This window comes from Sander vitreus, chromosome 17, assembly GCF_031162955.1.
Source record: "Sander vitreus isolate 19-12246 chromosome 17, sanVit1, whole genome shotgun sequence".
NCBI lineage: Eukaryota > Metazoa > Chordata > Actinopteri > Perciformes > Percidae > Sander > Sander vitreus.
The window spans coordinates 4,373,316-4,392,006 of NC_135871.1; the positions used below are offsets into that span (position 1 = coordinate 4,373,316).

General features: G+C 43.7%; 1 protein-coding gene across 6 annotated transcripts in view; it reads right to left on the bottom strand.

The window, feature by feature from the left end:
* The window catches only part of LOC144532266 (stromal membrane-associated protein 1-like), a 252,719-nt gene that overhangs the window by 140,667 nt on the left and 93,361 nt on the right, over positions 1-18,691 (bottom strand). For 5 of the 6 annotated variants that reach the window (XM_078272938.1, XM_078272937.1, XM_078272935.1 and 2 more), the window contains one exon: positions 12,979-13,050. The exons of the other annotated variant lie outside the window; for it this stretch is intronic. In XM_078272938.1, coding sequence (XP_078129064.1) covers positions 12,979-13,050 — 72 coding nt within the window. The remainder of the gene's footprint in view (positions 1-12,978; positions 13,051-18,691) is intronic. 6 annotated transcript variants of the gene reach the window in all.

The window sequence follows — 18,691 nt, forward strand, 5'->3', positions numbered from 1 at the left end:
TTTCAGTTTGATCTGAACCAAAATGACAGGTGTGAAATCTCCCCCGGACCACGGTTCCGGACCAAACGGCCGAAAGTTGGTCCAACCAAAAGAGGTAGTCTCGATCCGGATCAAACGGAACCATGGTCCGGTTCATTTATAGTGTGAAATCATTTTTTGGATGGTTTGAACTTTCAGACCAATTATAGGAAGCTCTGGCAGACTACCATCGTGTTATAAGAGCGGGGAAGCTCCTTCAAGGAATAGCTCAGTGCTTAGTATGTAGGCTACATGAGAGTGTGTGTGACGGAGAATGCGCTCAGAGCAGACAGCTGTCGGCTATCAGGTCTGAGAATATCAGCAGTTTACTTGTTAAGTGGTAGTAAATGTAAAATGTAGATTTCCGTTTGTCTCTGAATAAACGCTGCAGAAAGAAAGTTCTCGTGGCTTGCTTCTCAAAATCGCAACAAAACAAAAAGAGCAGTAGTAGGGGAGAGCAGCAGTCCGTTGAAAAAACTCAGACACAGCGAGAGGATACGAGAGGACGGGGAAGCCCGTCTACAAACCAATCAATTAGCCTATGTGTTAAGTATCTGAAGATGCAGCTCACGTATGTGATGACGGCAGGACGTAGTTTTGTCACGTATAGATCTTTAGTGTGCTTGCATAACTGCAGTGTGAAACCAAAACTTACCGGATCAAATGCAAAAACGTGAACCTTGGTCCGGACTCAGGTGTGAAAGCCCCCTAAGAAACCCTTTCACCATCTCCATCAGTTTTATATCAGTAATACTTTGACTGAAATAACTATTCCAAACACAGAACATAATTCCCTTGTCCTCAAATAACACACAATAGTACACAGCTACATTTTACAACTCAATTATCCAAACACAGTTTGCACCATAAATTGTAATCAAAACAGAAATGGATGGCCAATCAAAATAACAACCCCCCCACCAACACTGATGCAGAAACTGCAGGGAAATAAATGCTTAAATTATTTTCTGAATGAAGTCTTCTATGGCAGAGCCAACTAAGTCCTACATCAACAGTATTTATTTTTTCATTGCTTACATATTATTATTACTATATACAAAGTAAAAGGAAGGGAGAACAATCAGCCTTTCCTTATCCGAATCGAGGGTCTAAGGACAGAAGGTGTCGTCTGCTTTAAAGATTGTAAAGCCCCTTGAAGAAAATTTGAGTAACACTATATTTGAAGGAGTGTGCATAAGACTGACATGACCGTTCATAACTATGACATGGCACCTGTCATGAATATGAAGGAGTCTTTTGCAATGTTAATGACCGCTGTCATTAAGTGTCATTTGGTAAATTATGACACTTTTAATGCAAAGTTAGCATTGTTTGAGATGTTTGTGTTATGTCAACTTGACATTAACATGATGACAACATCAGCTGTCATGAATGTTTCAGGCCTAATTATTAAACTTTAAGAAACTATTTAGCTTTATGTGTTAACATTACATTAAACTGTAATTTCAGTCAGGAACACTCTTGATAGATTTAACCATTTATTGCAACAAATGGAAATACAGTTATGCTTGGCGCTGATGGCTCCGCTCTTGATAATGCTCCCTTGACAAGCCAAGCAGCATGCTAAGCTGAAACAGGAAGCACCATGCAGAAACCCCCCTGGGTAAAAAAAAAAAGAGTGAGCATAAAGAAAGACATTGAAAACAATTTTAAACTTTGAGTCATGTTAGGACTCTGAACTAGGAAGGTGGAGGCTGGGATGGTGGAGGCAAAGCGTTGCCAGCGGCAGCAGTGAGTGAAGCAGCGTCAGTGTAGCAGGGACCAGTGAGGAGGGAGTCACATTTAAAAGGACCGCTTTGATGTGAGAATGGCTGTGATTGGTGCGTGTCTGATAGGAATGATAATTCAATCAACGGGCATATGACTTCTGTGTCCTGCATGAACTAACGCTAAGCTTAATTAAGTGGTTGGGTTTTGCATTGGCTGCCATAAGACCATTATAATTGTGTCATGAATATTTTCCCCTTGACCTCAAGTAAAGCAACACAATTTGGACCATCAAATGCTTTTATAAAGGTGTTGTGAATTATACATGACGTCAAGTGATTTGTGATATTGGGCTGTATAAATAAAACTGTCTTGACTTGTCAAGATACTAATGAAAAAAAACCTGATGATGACATCAGTGCTTTCTAAGATTGGATTTAAGGCTTCAGATTTGAACAGAAAAGAGCAGGAACACTGTGTTCCAAACTCTGGGAGTGGAGTTTAAAAAGATGTGGGCTGCAACCAGGTGGGAAGGATCCAACACAAGAAAAAGATGATTCTGGTCACATTGATGCACAACTAGGATCCAGCTCGATACACGCTGTGGGCTTAAAGTTAGGACCATTTGACCATTGCATTTTTAATGTCTCATGTGAGTCATCTAACTATATGGAGGTGTAATCAATGAATCAATACATCAATAGATAGATATTTACTGTAACTTCACTCAATACTGCAATGTCTGTGTGCAGGAATCGCTAACATGAACTCGTTCAAATTTCATCAGACTTAAAAGACATACAGTATGCATGTATCATTATCTGTAATCATCACAATCTCAGGGTTTCAATGGACTGATATGAATAATAAACCTGTGAGAAACAATTCCTGTAATTCTTTGTTTCTCTCACAAAAAATGACAAATGTACGAATATAGAAGATCAGCACAAACTATTCTCTCTCTCTGCAACTGCAATCCAACAACACATCCTAGAAAGGTCCATATTGATTGTAGCCTCCCTTAGACTTACTGTGAAATGAGTTCAGTAGTTGGTGCATTCACAGTATTTTACACTTGTTTTATGTTTGAATTTTAATAAGAGCAAAGCAAAGCCCAAGTGCTGTTTGTGTCACCCTATTTGAGGAAGAAAGGAAATTAAGTGATGTGAAAGGAAATGAAATATGGCTGCTGATTAAAGCTTGGGCTGCTCCATCCAGTATCTCCTCGCAGATATGTACAGTAGGCTACATTATCTGCATGCAAAGATGAAAGGGCTGCTAGAGATGTGTCGTGATGGTACAGTACGTCTTTGTTTCTGAGAACGGTAAAAAAGCACACAGCAGACTGAAGGGTGATAACAGGAGGATAGAGGGTGAGACAAGCAGAAAGAAAAGGAAAATGAGTGAGAAGAAAGCGAGGGGAAAGACAGAGAAATAGAAGGAAACATGGCTGTCAGCATGTTCATGCCCCTCAGAAACCTAAGGTCATTTTTACAGTTCATTGTCCGTCTGGTTTTGTAAAACATCAACCCTGTTGTCTACAGTCAATTTATGAACATTTTTTTTCAGGAAAAACTGGGCTATTAATATATACTAATATTTGTGCTGCAGTGAGGTCACTTGAATGTAAAAAAAGGTTGTATGACCTTAAAGACAAATAAATAAATAAAACGGAACATGAATCTAACAGATATGTATTGATATCACACACAGCAATAAAAGCCAAGCCAATCTCCTGTCTAAATCAGTTCCCATATGCTTTGTGAGTCAAACTGTGAAAAAATACACATTATAACTTATACAGTTGAAAAAATATATAAATTTTTTTCAAAAAAAGTCCAGACGCTTTTGCCCTCATGACATTCACTTATACCAATAATCAAAATAATAATGTCATATTTATTGAAATCACACACACAGCAATGTTCTAAAACAGTTCTCCTATATATTTGGAGTCATGCAGTGCAAACATAAACATAATGAACATTATAACTCATATAAAAGGGACAAACTATTTACATTTCTTAAAAAAAGGTTTTCGCTCGGATTCGCTGGAGTGATCTATCTTTTCCACTACATAGTCTTTGTATGACGGACCTGCCTTCACATTGGTTGAAAGACGTCAACACAATCTCACAAAGCATCATGGGAGATTTATGCTAGACGGTAGCACGGAGCTAGCGGCAGAAATGACCAAAAACGTGATAAATTATGGACATCAAATGGATAAATCTAGGATGTAAGAGTTTGGATTTATTGCTCAACAACTCCGAAAAAAGGCACAACTTCCAGGCTGGATAGAAAAACTCCTGTGAAGGCTAGAAAGACACCAAAGACACCCCTGTGATGGCTAACTCTTCAGCTTTTAGCAGGAAAAATCGGTAAGAAGCTTCAATTTACGGTTATTAAATTATCTAAATATGAATCAGAGGTGCCGTTTTGAATCGTCTACGATTCTCTAGGTTCCTCAGGGTCAGTTTTTAGCTTGTCAGAATACACTAGACTAAAAACTCTCTCTCACACACACACACACAAACACCAGAAATGTCCTCATGTACCTCCTTGACAATGGGTCAGATGGTAAGGAGGAAGAAAAAGAGGTGGTGAATGCCACATATTTCTGCCAGCACACAGAAAAATATTAATTCTTGCATATATTATATTGGCCTTTTCACACCTGAAAGTCTGAACCAAGGTCTGGACCATGGTTCATGTTTTTGTTTCACACTGCAGTTATGCAAGCGCACTGAAAAACTCTACATCACATACAGTAACTACGTCCTGTCGTCATCACATAGGTGAGCTGCGTCTCACGATGCTTCTCGTGTCCTCTCTCTGCTGTCTGAGTTTTTTACAGCTAACTCCTGCTCTCCCTGTGCGCTCTTATGTTATGTTGCGTTGTTGAGAAGCAAGACACTGGAACTTTACTTGGGTTTAATAAGGTACTGCATTTATTCAGAGACAAACTGAAACCTACACTGTACATTTACTACCACTTAACAAGTAAACTGAATTTATTCTCTGCTTTGATAGCCGACAGCTGTCTGCTCTGAGCTTATCCACCGTCACTTTCTCTCACTACGTACACACCGGTACACACTAAGCACTGAGCTGTTCCTTAAAGGAGCTACGCTTCTCTTATGACACGACAAATAGCCTGCCAGAACTTCTTGTATTTGGTCCGAAGTTCCAAACCATGGTTCAGTTTGATTTGGACCGAGACTAACTCTTTTGGTCAGACCAAATTTTGGCTGTTTGGTCCGGACCATAATCCGGGGGAGGTTTCACATCTGTCATTTTGGTTCGGATCAAACTAAAAAGTCCGAAGGTCCAAAACCAAACGAAGTAGGTGTGAAAGCACTCCAACTAAGACATATACCTCAATGTGTAACATACCAGCAGGTCAACTGAGTGGCTGCAGAGTCTTCCTTTTCACACACAGATATTGAGAAGTGAAGTGCCATGTTAGCACCCAAGGTAAACTCTTACTCCGATTCTTCACTGGGCACGTCTGTGCTGCGTTCCGGCTGCTCCGCTGTTTTGTTCCTTCCTTCGCCACGCGCCATACCACACTGGGCGTGTCTCAGAAGTGGAGCATCTTGCTGCCCGACTCGCAGATTATATTGACTCTACAAGTACTTAACAGAACAATCGCATGTCTATTAAGCTAGTATCTACCTTCCACTCCAAGCACTCCTGCAGTTAAACTTCATGCTTTCTCTTTTCTGGTGTTGTCCTGATAAAAAAAAGATCTGTGATGTGGTATTGTGTTTTTCAACTTCCAAGATGAATCTCTCATTGTCCCTGGTGTTGTAAAGGAGACATAAACGATATTTGGGGGGGGGTGTTTTGGTAAATTGACTGGATAGTCTGGCTGTTTCACTCCCTGCCTGGCTGTCCAAACAGCCCGCGTCTTGCGTGAAAATAGACCTGGGGCTAGCAAAGCGGAGCGGAGAGCCGCTTCACACACACTTCTGGGACGCGCCATGGCGCAGCTGGTGGAATATCAAACATTGACTTGAAAGGCTGTGATTGCTCGCGGGGCACGCCATGGCGCCCGAAACGCAGTGCGGACGCGCCTGGTGGGAATAAGCAGCAACTAAAACTGTTATGGTTGGCTACAAGAGAATAATAATCAATAATAATTTTTAAAAGATTCTACACCAACAAACGCCAAGATAGGAGGGTTGATAGATGCATCTGCAGCCCGGTTAACAGAGATGAAGCATTTTCGTTCTATCTTCCACACCCTTACCTTCCAGTGGGATATTTTAGCCACCAATATTTTCATCCCTAGAAACCAATGGTTCTAATATTGGTGGTTCAGTCACTCCACCACTTTGGTCCAGACTGAAATATCATTACAAACATTGGATGGACTGCCATACCATTTTGTAAAGCAACAATGGTCCCCAGAGGCTGCATGCTAATGACTTTGGTGATCCCCTTCTCATCTAGAGCATCCATGAGGCTGACCAATTTGGTTTTGACTGAAATCTTTTAACAACTATTGGATGGACTGCCACTAAATTTGGTCCATCATTGGGTCAAACTTTTCGATTTGTTCTGTTTTTATCGTCATCGTAGTCTATATCCACAACGTTCCAATCCTGGGATTGCGCTGTCGCTGCTGGTTTTCTTTGTGTTGGCATTCTAAACTCCGGTGGATTTATGAGGACTATGGTTAACTGCTCCTCAGATCTCTGCAGGGTAAATTTAGACAGCTAGCTAGACTATCTGTCCAATCTGAGTTTTCTGTTGCACAACTAAAACACCTTTTGAACGTACACGTTCCACCAAAACAAGTTCCTTCCTGAGGATATTTTGCAGCAGCACCCTGGCTCTGCCTGGTGCTTAGAGCCACCCAAGACGATTGTGATTGGTTTAAAGAAATGCCAATTAACGAGAGCAGAAAAAACTGCACATTAAAATGTAACTGTCATTCTTTTTTTAAGTGGTGCCTTTTATATTCAATATAATGTTCAATTTGTCCATAAAAAATGTTGGACACAATTTCCTTTTATGCGTTTCAAATTTAACAAGCAATTTGTTGTATTGTAGAAAAATACTGAAAGCAGCAGAAATGCAGAACTGAGTACATTTTACTATCTGTTTATGTATCGCGAGTAATATCGCAATATTCAACAATGTTATCGCATAATCTCATAACCATTTATTTATTCAGGGGAGTTTCACCAAGAGGAAGCCCCTCTTTTTCAGGAAAGCCATGATTACATTCACACCTAGAAGCTGCCCAGTACAACCACAGTCTGATCCGCTACAATGGGGTTAAGGACCTTGCTTAAGGGTACCTCAATTTCCCCACCCTGATTTAAGGTAGGTTTATGGTAGCCACGGTGATCCCAACGCAAGGTGTGCAAGCCATAAAATGACATCATTAGGTTGTCGTTTGCTGCCTGAGATTAATTTGATTCATAAAATATAGGAGTACAAATTCTTTATAAAAACAGACACTAATAGTGTCACCCGGAGCAAACAAACACGCAACACAGGGAGAACATGCAAACTCCACAAACAAAACACTGGGCATCGAACTCTGCAGTGCGTACCTGCTGTGAGGCGGCAGTGCTAACCACTGATCCCCCGTGTTGCCCAAGTGTTGGAGTGGTCATACGGGAAAACGGGGTAACAATATACAAAGAGACTGGAGGTAATGAATTTTTCATCGATTGGAAATAATCATATGCTGATTGCTTTTGATGACATTAAAACAAAATGCAATGTCTCTTTTCAACATTGATTTTCTTCTGACACTGGAGCAAATGTATGTTTATGTAGTTCTTCACACCAGCTTTGGATACATTTACACAGCAGTAACTTAAAGCTATAGTGCATAGTTTCTGTCTCCCCCATGAGGAATTCTAAGTAATGACAACAACACTGTCAGCACATCCACATGATACAAGCCTTCCGTGATTGTGCACTACCCCCACCCATCCTCCACGCAGTAATTATCTTCACTCGATTTTATGCGCCGGATGACACAATCTTCTGAACATAGCCATACTGAGAAATACAGAGAGAGTTTTGTGGAGCTGATAGTCTTAAAGGGGTGATTGAATGCAAAACCGATTTTACCTTGTCATCGTTGAATAATGACAGTTTAGTGGGTAACTAGGACATACATAGAACCTCAAAATCCCATTGACACCTCTTTCCTATGCAAATCTCACAATTTGAAACTGCCTCTAAAAACAGGCAAATCTCAACGAGCCGCCTAGTTGATGTCAACTCGGCGGCTCCTCCTCAGTTGGCTCTAGTCTCTATCTTTGTCACGCCCAAAACATTTACATAGGCTACACCACTGAGCTGAGGTCAGCTTAGTCTTCTGAATAGGTCGCACAGATCTCAGAAATTGTATACATTGTTCATCTGCTATTTTACCACTAAATTCACTTCTGAGACTTTTTTTATGTGAGAAATCAACTATGTAGAGGTCAAATATGGGCCGTTTTACGAAAATGTATGTCTAATTGCAAATTTTGTCCGACTGTGTGTCGGAGTTCAGCGGCCGGTACTGCCTGTGTTGCTGCCTCGCTGCCCGGCCTGCCTTCCTTCACAGACCCCGGCCTGCTGTGAGGTAGATGGAGCTCCGTCACGGCTGGCAGCCCACGGCACTCCATACCCGCGCAAAGTCACCGTTTTTTGGGTTAATGGACTACCAAACGCTGCTGCCCTGACAGAGCTCCAGGGCCTGCAGCTCCCCTCTTCCTGCTAAATGGCCGGTGTGTGTGAGTGAGAGCGCGGTCAGCGAGCTTGTTACGCCAGCAATCTCTTACCACAGGTTCCAGTTAATCTTATAATGTGTGTAATTATAATGTGTTGAGTTATTTAAACAAACGATCTGGGAAATAAACGGCTCTTGTCCGCGAGTCTCATTGATAGAGCCTGCGGCTGGATGGAGCTCTATCAATGAGAGCTAGCTAGCCTCCTCTTAGAATTCCTCTGAAATTCACAAAAATGCATTAAATTGAAATCGGACACCATTGTTAGCTTTATAAGACCTTGGGGTAGATGTTTATATAAGTGGCGTGATGAAATTCTTATTGTAAATATACTCTAATTACGCCGAAAATGAAGCTAACTAGCCGCGATCTGTACACATAGGATTGAAGGGACAGTCGCAGCTAACGAAACCCCTAATGTTCACAAAACTGCATTAAATTGAAATCGGACACCATTGTTAGCTTTATAAGACCTTGGGGTAGATGTTATATAAGTGGCGTGATGAAATTCAAACTGTAAATACACTCTAATTACGCCGAAAATGAAGCTAACTAGCTGCGATCTGTACACATAGGATTGAAGGGACAGTAGCAGCTAACGAAACCCCTAATGTTCACAAAAATGCATTAAATTGAAATCGGACACCAGTGTTAGCTTTATAAGAGCTCCTAGCTAAAGTCCGACACGTCTTACCAAATTTGCAATTAGTCATAGATTTTTCATAAAACGGCCCATATTTGAGCTTTATATAGTTGATTTCTCGCTTAAAAAAAGTTTCAGAAGTGAATTTAATAACGAAATAGCCCGACAAACTTTGCAGTGTCTGGAAATGTGTGATGTAGTACATCTTTATTAGTTAGAAAACAGAGGCGAGATGACAGGGTTCCTTGCTGAATGGATCCATGGTCATACATAGTCAGGGCTTTAACACATTACGATCCATTTTCTGAACCATCAGTTAAGACATTGTAGATATATTGACCAGACAGGAATGTGTGTTTTTGTCTAGTACAGCACATTAAATACCTGAAAAAATCAAGCTACTTTATTATATATTGTGTGACGCTTAGTGATTCTAGCATGACACATTACAAACCACAATTATCATGTCCTTGTTTTTGTGCAATTGTCCTTTAAATGCATACATATATATATATATATAGTATGTAAAGAAAAGAGGTGTAAAAATAAAAATCGCGACAGAAATATTGCCATAGAAAAGAAATGTGACCATATTTTTAACTGTAAAAAAGGCAAACGAGTCAAGTTTATGAGCAGATGGATGTAGAGTAAGGAATGAACGCGACAGAGTACAGACCGTTGCGTTACATTTCACTCTCAGTGGGAACAGTTGCCCATAGCCTTCATTCCATTTCCCTGTAGAGCATCTCAACAAACACACACACACACACACACACACACACACACACACACACACACACACACACACACACAGCTGAGAGCCGTTTCACAGGTCATGGAAATATTCAGAATTCACTAACCATGACCTAGAAACACACACATTCACTCCTTTAGTGCTGCCCTCCAACCCCCCCCACCCCCTCCACCGTGGGGTCCAGCATTTTGGCCCCACAAAGCTGTCGGGACCCCACAAGTATACTGTATTCCCGGTTTTTGGAACACACGAATATAGTTAAACAAGAACCCACACACACACACACACACACACACACACCTCTGTTTCACACTTCAGTAATTGCAGCTCTTTCTTTTCTGTTCACACTGAGCTGGATTAATACAATCTGGTCAAATTAGTTATTTATATAAAAACTTTCTCTGCATACAGCAGTGATTTTGTCTTTAATTAATCTTTCCATCAATTTCCAGATTTGTATTCAATCACTAAATTGAAATTAAAGTTGGGCTTTTACTTCAGAAACAGTTCCTGCTTCACACAGAAAGTCAAGAAAAAGTTGGTTGAATCTACCTTTTTGCCAATTTTAGACTATGGAGATGTGTTTTACAGACACTCCACAAAGTCCCTGTTGAAATCTTTGGATTCTGTGTATCATTCAGCACTGAGATTTATAACCCATGCAAAGTACTCTACCCATCACTGTGTATTATATGAAATGGTAGGTTGGCCCTCACTCAACACAAGAAGGCTCAAACATTGGTTGACCTTTGTGTACAAATCAATAACTGGACACACTCCTTCATATTTAACTACACTTTTAACATAGTAGATCTGAACACAACCTAAGATCAAGTAGATACATACTGCATGATGTTCCACAAACTAAAACAGAGTTTGGAAAAACTGCTTTCAGTTACAGTGCTCCAACTTCACACACACACACACACACACACACACACACACACACACACACACACACACACACACACCTCTGTTCCACACTTCAGTAATTGCAGCTCTTTCTGTTCACACTGAGCTGGATTAATACATTCTGGTCAAATTAGTTATTTATATAAAAACTTTCTCTGCATACAGCAGCGATTTTGTCTTTAATTAATCTTTCCATCAATTTCCAGATTTGTATTCAAATCACAATGTTATGCAAATTGCCTTTTATGATGTTAGGGCATCTTTCTCTGGTACAGTGAGCGTTAACAGTCTATCTACGTCCAAAAAAAAAGAGAGCTAAATGTAGCAAAATCTGCCAGCAGCAAGGTAAGGGCTTCACTCATTACACTGAGTGACATAAAGACAATATAATTAAACAATGATTACAGATACGTTGGAAACAGCTAACTTGTTTGATGCAGCTGAGGTTGAAGTCACACGATCCAACACACACTTTCACGGACGGATCATAGCTTTTGAAATATAGTTCACATGTTTACGCCCCTGTGCATGTATGAGAAATTATCCATACTGATTCACAGAGCCAAGCTAAAGCATCTGTGAACGACATGAATGTTTATGTGGAGTTTCCCCTTGAGGATTCCTGCAGCACAGAGGTGGAGCGACTCTCTGTTGTCACACATCATGCATTCACAACAGCACACTGACACAAGCAAAGAAAGCAGCACTTCTCTTTGTCCTCATTCTGGCCTTTGCAGGGCTTCACCAGCATGGGAAATAAAGCACGATCAATGTCAGAGGGCTGTTCTCTCATTTTTACTTCTCTTCTTGTTACTGCACCAACAGGCCAGTTTTCATGGCCAAAACTAAATTGACAAGGTCTTAAAGACAAAATCCTCAGCCACTACTGAGAGCCTACAACCTCCATGAATATGATATATGAATAGTGATGTGTATAATTAGTTTGTGATCAGTGACCTCTTTGTTTACCCCTTTTGTGAAATCATTACAATGAGGTTTCTTTATTCTAGACCAGTGGTTCTTGAAACTTTTTCACATCAAGGACCCCTTAGATGTTTTATTACTGTAAGTGTATGAAACCCATGACCAAAATAGTCATACATTCTTTAATTGTGTAACTTATGGTTGGAATTAGAGTTCAAAAAAATCAAATTCCCTATTTGCTGGGGACCCCCTGGAACTATCTTAAAGATCCCTGGGTGACCCAGGACCCCTTTTGGGAACCACTGTTCTAGACTACCTCCTGTTCTGCAGGAAGTAAATATTTACAAGGTTGGCAGTTCGAGCCCTTGCTCCTCCTGTTAAAGTGTATATGTAAACGCCTTATTAAAAACAAAATTAGTTTGTTACAGATACACCAGTTGCTCTTCTATTGTATTTCTGCCACGAGAATGTTTTCTCGTAAATGTGTTTTTTGACTACTTTAATCTCAGAAAATATGAGTTTTGCCTCTTCAGACCTAATAACTGCAGCGTCCCTCCCAAACCCATGCCTACAACCTATTAAATCAAATAATTATTAATTTACTGCACTGTAACTTTTATTCTTGTATTTGTATCTTATTCTGTTTTCAAATTCCCTTGTTGCTAAAAGGTGCTATAGAAATAAAGTTGCCTTGCCCTTAAACCTCAGCCTGTCAGTCAGTCACTGGGGCATAGGGAACACTGTGGTGCCTGTCTGTCTCAGAAGTGTAACATTAACTGCATGTCAGTCTCACCATTATATTTTAGGCGATGTGGACATCAATTGTGCACATCAACCTATTTGTATGTTGCTTATTTATTTATGTTTGATTCTTTGTATTTACATCCTTTGTATTTACAACCTAACCTCAACATTTTAGGAGAATTCAAAAGTCAAATAATCAAATATGTACATGGCTGCTAATAAAGCTTAGTGAAATTTCACTTTCTATGCTATCTAGACTTCTATGCTTCTCATTCAGTCTCTCTCTCTAAAATAGTACGAGTTTGTCTGGCTGCACTGTACACATATACACCAGTTGCTCTTTTGTTGTATTTCTGCCTCTAGAATTCTGGGACCTGTAGTATTAAACCACACTTGCTGATACAACGGTAACCACGGGTGACGCCAATTCAAGATTTCAACTTTAACCTATGGCAAATTAATGTTTTTCAGGTCACATGTAGTCTATTAACTGTGCACATCACTTTTACCTTTGTGTTGTTTTGTTTCTCCACTTTATTAACATCCTTCTTCTTCTCCTCTTTATTCTTTTCACGCTCCTTCTGTGAATAAAATAAAGAGACAGATGGTGTAAGACAGTGGCATATTTGCAACAGCATATACTGTACAGCCCGCACTAGTGTTGTAGTCGAGAACACCTAAACCGAGACCAAGTCATCACCAAGACCAGTGTATCGAAACCGAGACAAAACCAAGAGTTTGAGGGGTTTAGACTAGGGCTGGGACGATTCATCAACGTAGTCGATTACGTAAACGCATCGACACAAATAATTTGCGTCGATGCATCACGCGTAGAAATCTACAGGTGCTGGTCATATAATTAGAATATCATGAAAAAGTTGATTTATTTCAGTAATTCCATTCAAAAAGTGAAACTTGTATAATGTATACATTCATTCCACACAGACTGATATATTTGTCATATTTGTTTGAAGTGTTTATTTCTTTTAATTTTGATGATTATAACTGACAACTAATGAAAACCCCAAATTCAGTATCTCAGAAAATTTGAATATTGTGACAAGGTTCAATATTGAAGACACCTGGTGCCACACTCTAATCAGCTAATTTAAATGGTCTCTCAGTCTAGTTCTGTAGGCTACACAATCATGGGGAAGACTGCTGACTTGACAGTTGTCCAAAAGACGACCATTGACACCTTGTACAAGGAGGGCAAGACACAAAAGGTCATTGCTAAAGAGGCTGGCTGTTCACAGAGCTCTGTGTCCAAGCACATTAATAGAGAGGCGAAGGGAAGGAAAAGATGTGGTAGAAAAAAAGTGTACAAGCAATAGGGATAACCTCAACCTGGAGAGGATTGTGAAACAAAACCCATTCAAAAATGTGGGGGAGATTCACAAAGAGTGGACTGCAGCTGGAGTCAGTGCTTCAAGAACCACCACGCACAGACGTATGCAAGACATGGGTTTCAGCTGTCGCATTCCTTGTGTCAAGCCACTCCTGAACAAGACACAGCGTCAGAAGCATCTCACCTGGGCTAAAGACAAAAAGGACTGGACTGCTGCTGAGTGGTCCAAAGTTATGTTCTCTGATGAAAGTAGAGGAGGAAGAGAGGAGAGACACAGAATCCACGTTGCTTGAAGTCCAGTGTAAAGTATCCACAGTCAGTGATGGTTTGGGGTGCCATGTCATCTGCTGGTGTTGGTCCACTGTGTTTTCTGAGGTCCAGGGACAACGCTGCCGTCTACCAGGAAGTTTTAGAGCACTTCATGCTTCCTGCTGCTGACCAACTTTATGGAGCTGCAGATTTCATTTTCCAACAGGACTTGGCACCTGCACATAGTGCCAAAGCTACCAGTACCTGGTTTAAGGACCATGGTATCCCTGTTCTTAATTGGCCAGCAAACTCGCCTGACCTTAACCCTATAGAAAATCTATGGGGTATTGTGAAAAGGATGATGCAATGCGCCAGACCCAACAATGCAGAAGAGCTGAAGGCCACTATCAGAGCAACCTGGGCTCTCATAACACCTGAGCAGTGTCACAGACTGATCGACTCCATGCCACGCCGCATTGCTGCAGTAATTCAGGCAAAAGGAGCCCCAACTAAGTATTGATTGCTGTACATGCTCATACTTTTCATGTTGTGGCCAAATGGCCCCTGAATCGTTGCCAAGCCGGGTACACGCCTTCAAAGGTCTCCCATTGTGTTTGGCAAAACAAGCACATGGCCAAGAAGCCAGCCTACAACAAGGCACGACTGGCAACCACTAATCACCGCCTCCAGCTACCTCTCGTTTGCCCTCGTTAGGCCAGGACAAAAGGAGCCACACCAACTAAGGCAAGTGAGTCTGTGTTTGCCACTCAAGCTAACCACTGCTCTGTTTTCTGCACCCAGAAAGCCCATAAATCAAGCAGAGGACAACGGGAGCCAGATGTCTTTTCAATCTCCACTGGAACTCGAGGTCTCCTCTCCCCTCCTTGCCCAACTTCACCGGTGAGCTCCCCTACTGCACCTCGCCTACCCAGCAGAATTCCCCAAGACCTAACCCAACCCTGCACACTAGCCACGCCACAAGGGAGCTACACCGCTGCACTCTTTATTTTGCTGTACAAAGAAAAATAAAGCGCCCACCTTAGTGGGTTTTCACTGCAATTTGATTCTGGTCCATTCTTGTCCCGCCACACTGGTGGAGAATGCAGGCATGAGAAGAATGGATCCAACTGCTTCACAACCCCAACGGACAGCCTCCCGTCCTGCAGCCGCATCTGCGGGGGACCCCATGCAAGTTATCTTGCAAACACTCGTCCAGGGCCAGCGGGAATCGCAGCAAATCACAACAGCCCTCGGTGCCCTGACTCAGCAACTCCTGCGAATGCAAGACCCCGGTGGACCTCTGGGCCCCCAAACGGCTCATGATGTCACCCGCTCCCACCTCACAAAGCTCACTGCGGCCGATGACGTGGAAGCATATCTCTACACCTTTGAACAGACCACCAGAGAACGTGCTTGTGCTAATTGGGCAGATATTCTTGCCCCATACCTTACAGGTGAAGCGCAACGAGCCTATCAGACTTTGCCTTGGCCAGATGCAAGGAACTATGACACCCTGAAACAGGAAATTTTGCTCCGGCTCAGTCTCTCTCCAGTAGCAGCAGCCCAGCAGTATCAGTCCTGGTCCTACTCGCCTGACATACCTGTTAGAGTACAAATGACTAACCTCATACGTACTACCCAGAGATGGCTTCAACCAGATCGACTGAATGCCCAGCAGATCACAGAACGAGTAGCGATGGATCGCTTCTTACGTGCCCTCCCTAAGTCAGAGCGCCGTATTGTGAGCCTGGCTGCTGCTGAAAACCCTGCTCAGATGGCCACAGAACGAGCAATTGCTACCAATGCCCTGATGCGTGATGGTCCCAGTGAATGAGGTGCCCCAACAATGAGGTCCCAGAGACGTGACGCAGGGATTCCCCCTCCTTGTCCTTCCCCCACTATTCACCAACCTACACCACGTGGCCCGCCACAACCAAGAGATGAGCCCATGCCTACAGATCCAGGCATTCGTTCTCCTCCCGCCAGGACATGGCTTGCTGGCTGTGCTATCCATACTTCCCAAGCAACACGGGTCCCCACCCATCGGGTGCACATTCAGGGTCGACCCGTCCAAACTCTACTCGACTCAGCACTGTCTCCCTGATTCGCCCGGACGTCTTGGAAGGAGTACCCCCTGGACCAACGACCATGCTACCCATCTCCTGTGTTCATGGGGATGTCCGGGAAGTAACAGCCACCCGGGTGGTTGTAAAAGATGCCTCTGGTTCCTGGCCCTTATTGGTAGGGATGCAGCCGTGCCAGCCCTCCTTGGCCGTGACTGGCCTGGTTTCCCTGATGCCTGGGGTGGGCGTGGAAAGAAACGGAGAGGCCAACCCCAGGATCACCTTCACCGCCCCCTACCCCAGCCAGATGAACGACCTGTCCTACTGGCCCAAGATTCCGATGCGGATGAAAAAGGTGAGCGGGAACAGGGGGGTCCTAATCCATTTTCTGAACTGTTTCAACAGATTACTGGTGGGGGAGGATTTGCTCGAGAACAGAAGGAGGATGACTAAAACATGCCTGGCGACAGGTCCTGCAGGTCGAAGGGGAGCAGCGACTTAGGACCCTCCCAGATCAGTATATCAAGGTGCACAATGGGCTCCTCTCCTACAGTGTGGTTTGCCGAGGTGAACGTCGGGACCTGTTGGTTGTTCCATGCACACAGGTTGACGCCGTAATGACCCTGGCTCATACCCATCCAATGGCTGGTCATCTGGGAGCCCAGAATACAGAAGCCCGTATTAGGGATCGGTTCCACTGGCCTGGGATGACGGCTGAGGTGAGGAATTTCTGCCAACGTTGCCCCACTTGTCAGCGCACTTCCCCTCACATGCCACCCCCCAAGTCCACTCATTCCCCTTCCCATCATTGATGTACCTTTTGAGCGTATTGGCATGGACCTAGTGGGCCCCCTCCCAAGATCTGGTCGTGGACACGAGTATATCCTGGTCATCGTGGACTATGCAACTCGGTATCCTGAGGTTGTGCCCCTGCGTAAAGCCACATCCAAGAACATTACTTGGGAGCTCTTCATGCTCTTTAGCCACGTCAGAATCCCAAAGGACATCCTCACTGACCAAGGTACCCCTTTCATGTCCCATTTGACAAAAGCCCTGTGTACTCTTCTGAAGGTCCATCACCTCCACACCTCTGTCTACCACCCCCAGACAGATGGGCTTGTCGAGCGATTCAACCAAACATTGAAAAGAATGCTCCGACGAGTGGTGGATGACAACCGACGAAACTGGGACCTTCTCCTCGCTTATGTTCTCTTTGCCATCCATGAGGTTCCACAGGCATCAACTGGCTTTAGCCCTTTCGAGTTGCAGTATGGACGGCAGCCTAGGGGCCTTCTGGATGTGGCCCGGGAGGCCTGGGAACAGCAGCCGTCACCCTTCCGTACCACCATTGAGCATGTTAAGGAGATGCAAGACCAGATTGAGAGGGTAATGCCGCTTGTACGTTCCCACATGGAGGAGGCCCAGCGGGCCCAACAGCAGACCTTCAATCGTCCAGCCCAACCCCGGGAGTTCCAGGTCAGCGATCAGGTATTGGTCCTCATCCCCTCCGCATCTTGTAAGTTCCTCGATACCTGGCAAGGTCCTTACACCGTGGTGGAACGTCTATCAACTACCGAGTCCAACGACATCCGGTCCAGACATACCACATCAACTTACTCAAACGATGGATTGAGCCTGTTCCTCTGCTGACGGCCTGCGCCCATGCTAACCAACCCCTAGTCCACTGGGGTGAGGAGCTTAGTCCTGCCCAACTGCACGAACTCCGGGAGCTGCTCGATCAACACCGGGATGTTTTTTCCTCCCACCCAGGCAGGACTAACGTTGTGCAGCATGAGATTCACACTCCCCCTGGGACCCTTGTTTGGCAACGGCCCTACCGAATCCCTGAAGCCAGACAACAAGCGGTGGATGAGGAAGTCCAGAAAATGCTCCAGCTTGGGGTGACTGAGTCACCTCACAGCCCCTGGTCCAACCCCATAGTGCTGGTTCCGAAGCCAGATGGCTCCTGGAGATTCTGTAATGACTTCCGCCGACTGAACAAAGTTTTAAGCTTTGACAGCTACCCCCTTCCCTGTGTCGACGAGCTGGTGGAACGGTTAAGCCGAGCAAGGTTCATATCTACTCTGGATTTGACCAAGGGTTATTGGCAAGTACCCTTGAGCCCAGAGGCCAAACAGAAGACTGCTTTTAGCACCCGTAGTGGTCACTGGCAGTACAGAGTACTCCCATTTGGTGTCCATGGAGCTCTGGTCACCTTCCAGAGGATGATGGACCAGATCCTGGCACCACACCGAGACTATGCTGCTGCTTACCTGGATGATGTGGTCATCCATGCAGAGGACTGGTCCGAACACAATACCAGGCTCAGGAAAGTCCTTGCTGCCCTCCGCCAAGCGGGCCTAACTGCCAATCCCTCCAAGTGCTACCTTGGCCTCACTGAAGCCCACTACCTGGGATATTTGATAGGCCGAGGTCTAATCAAGCCCCAAGAAGCAAAGGTTCACCACCAAACGCCAGGTACGAGCGTTTTTGGGGTTGGCGGGGTATTATTGGCGCTTTATCCTTTCCTTCTCATCTACAGCTGCCGTCCTCTCAGATCTG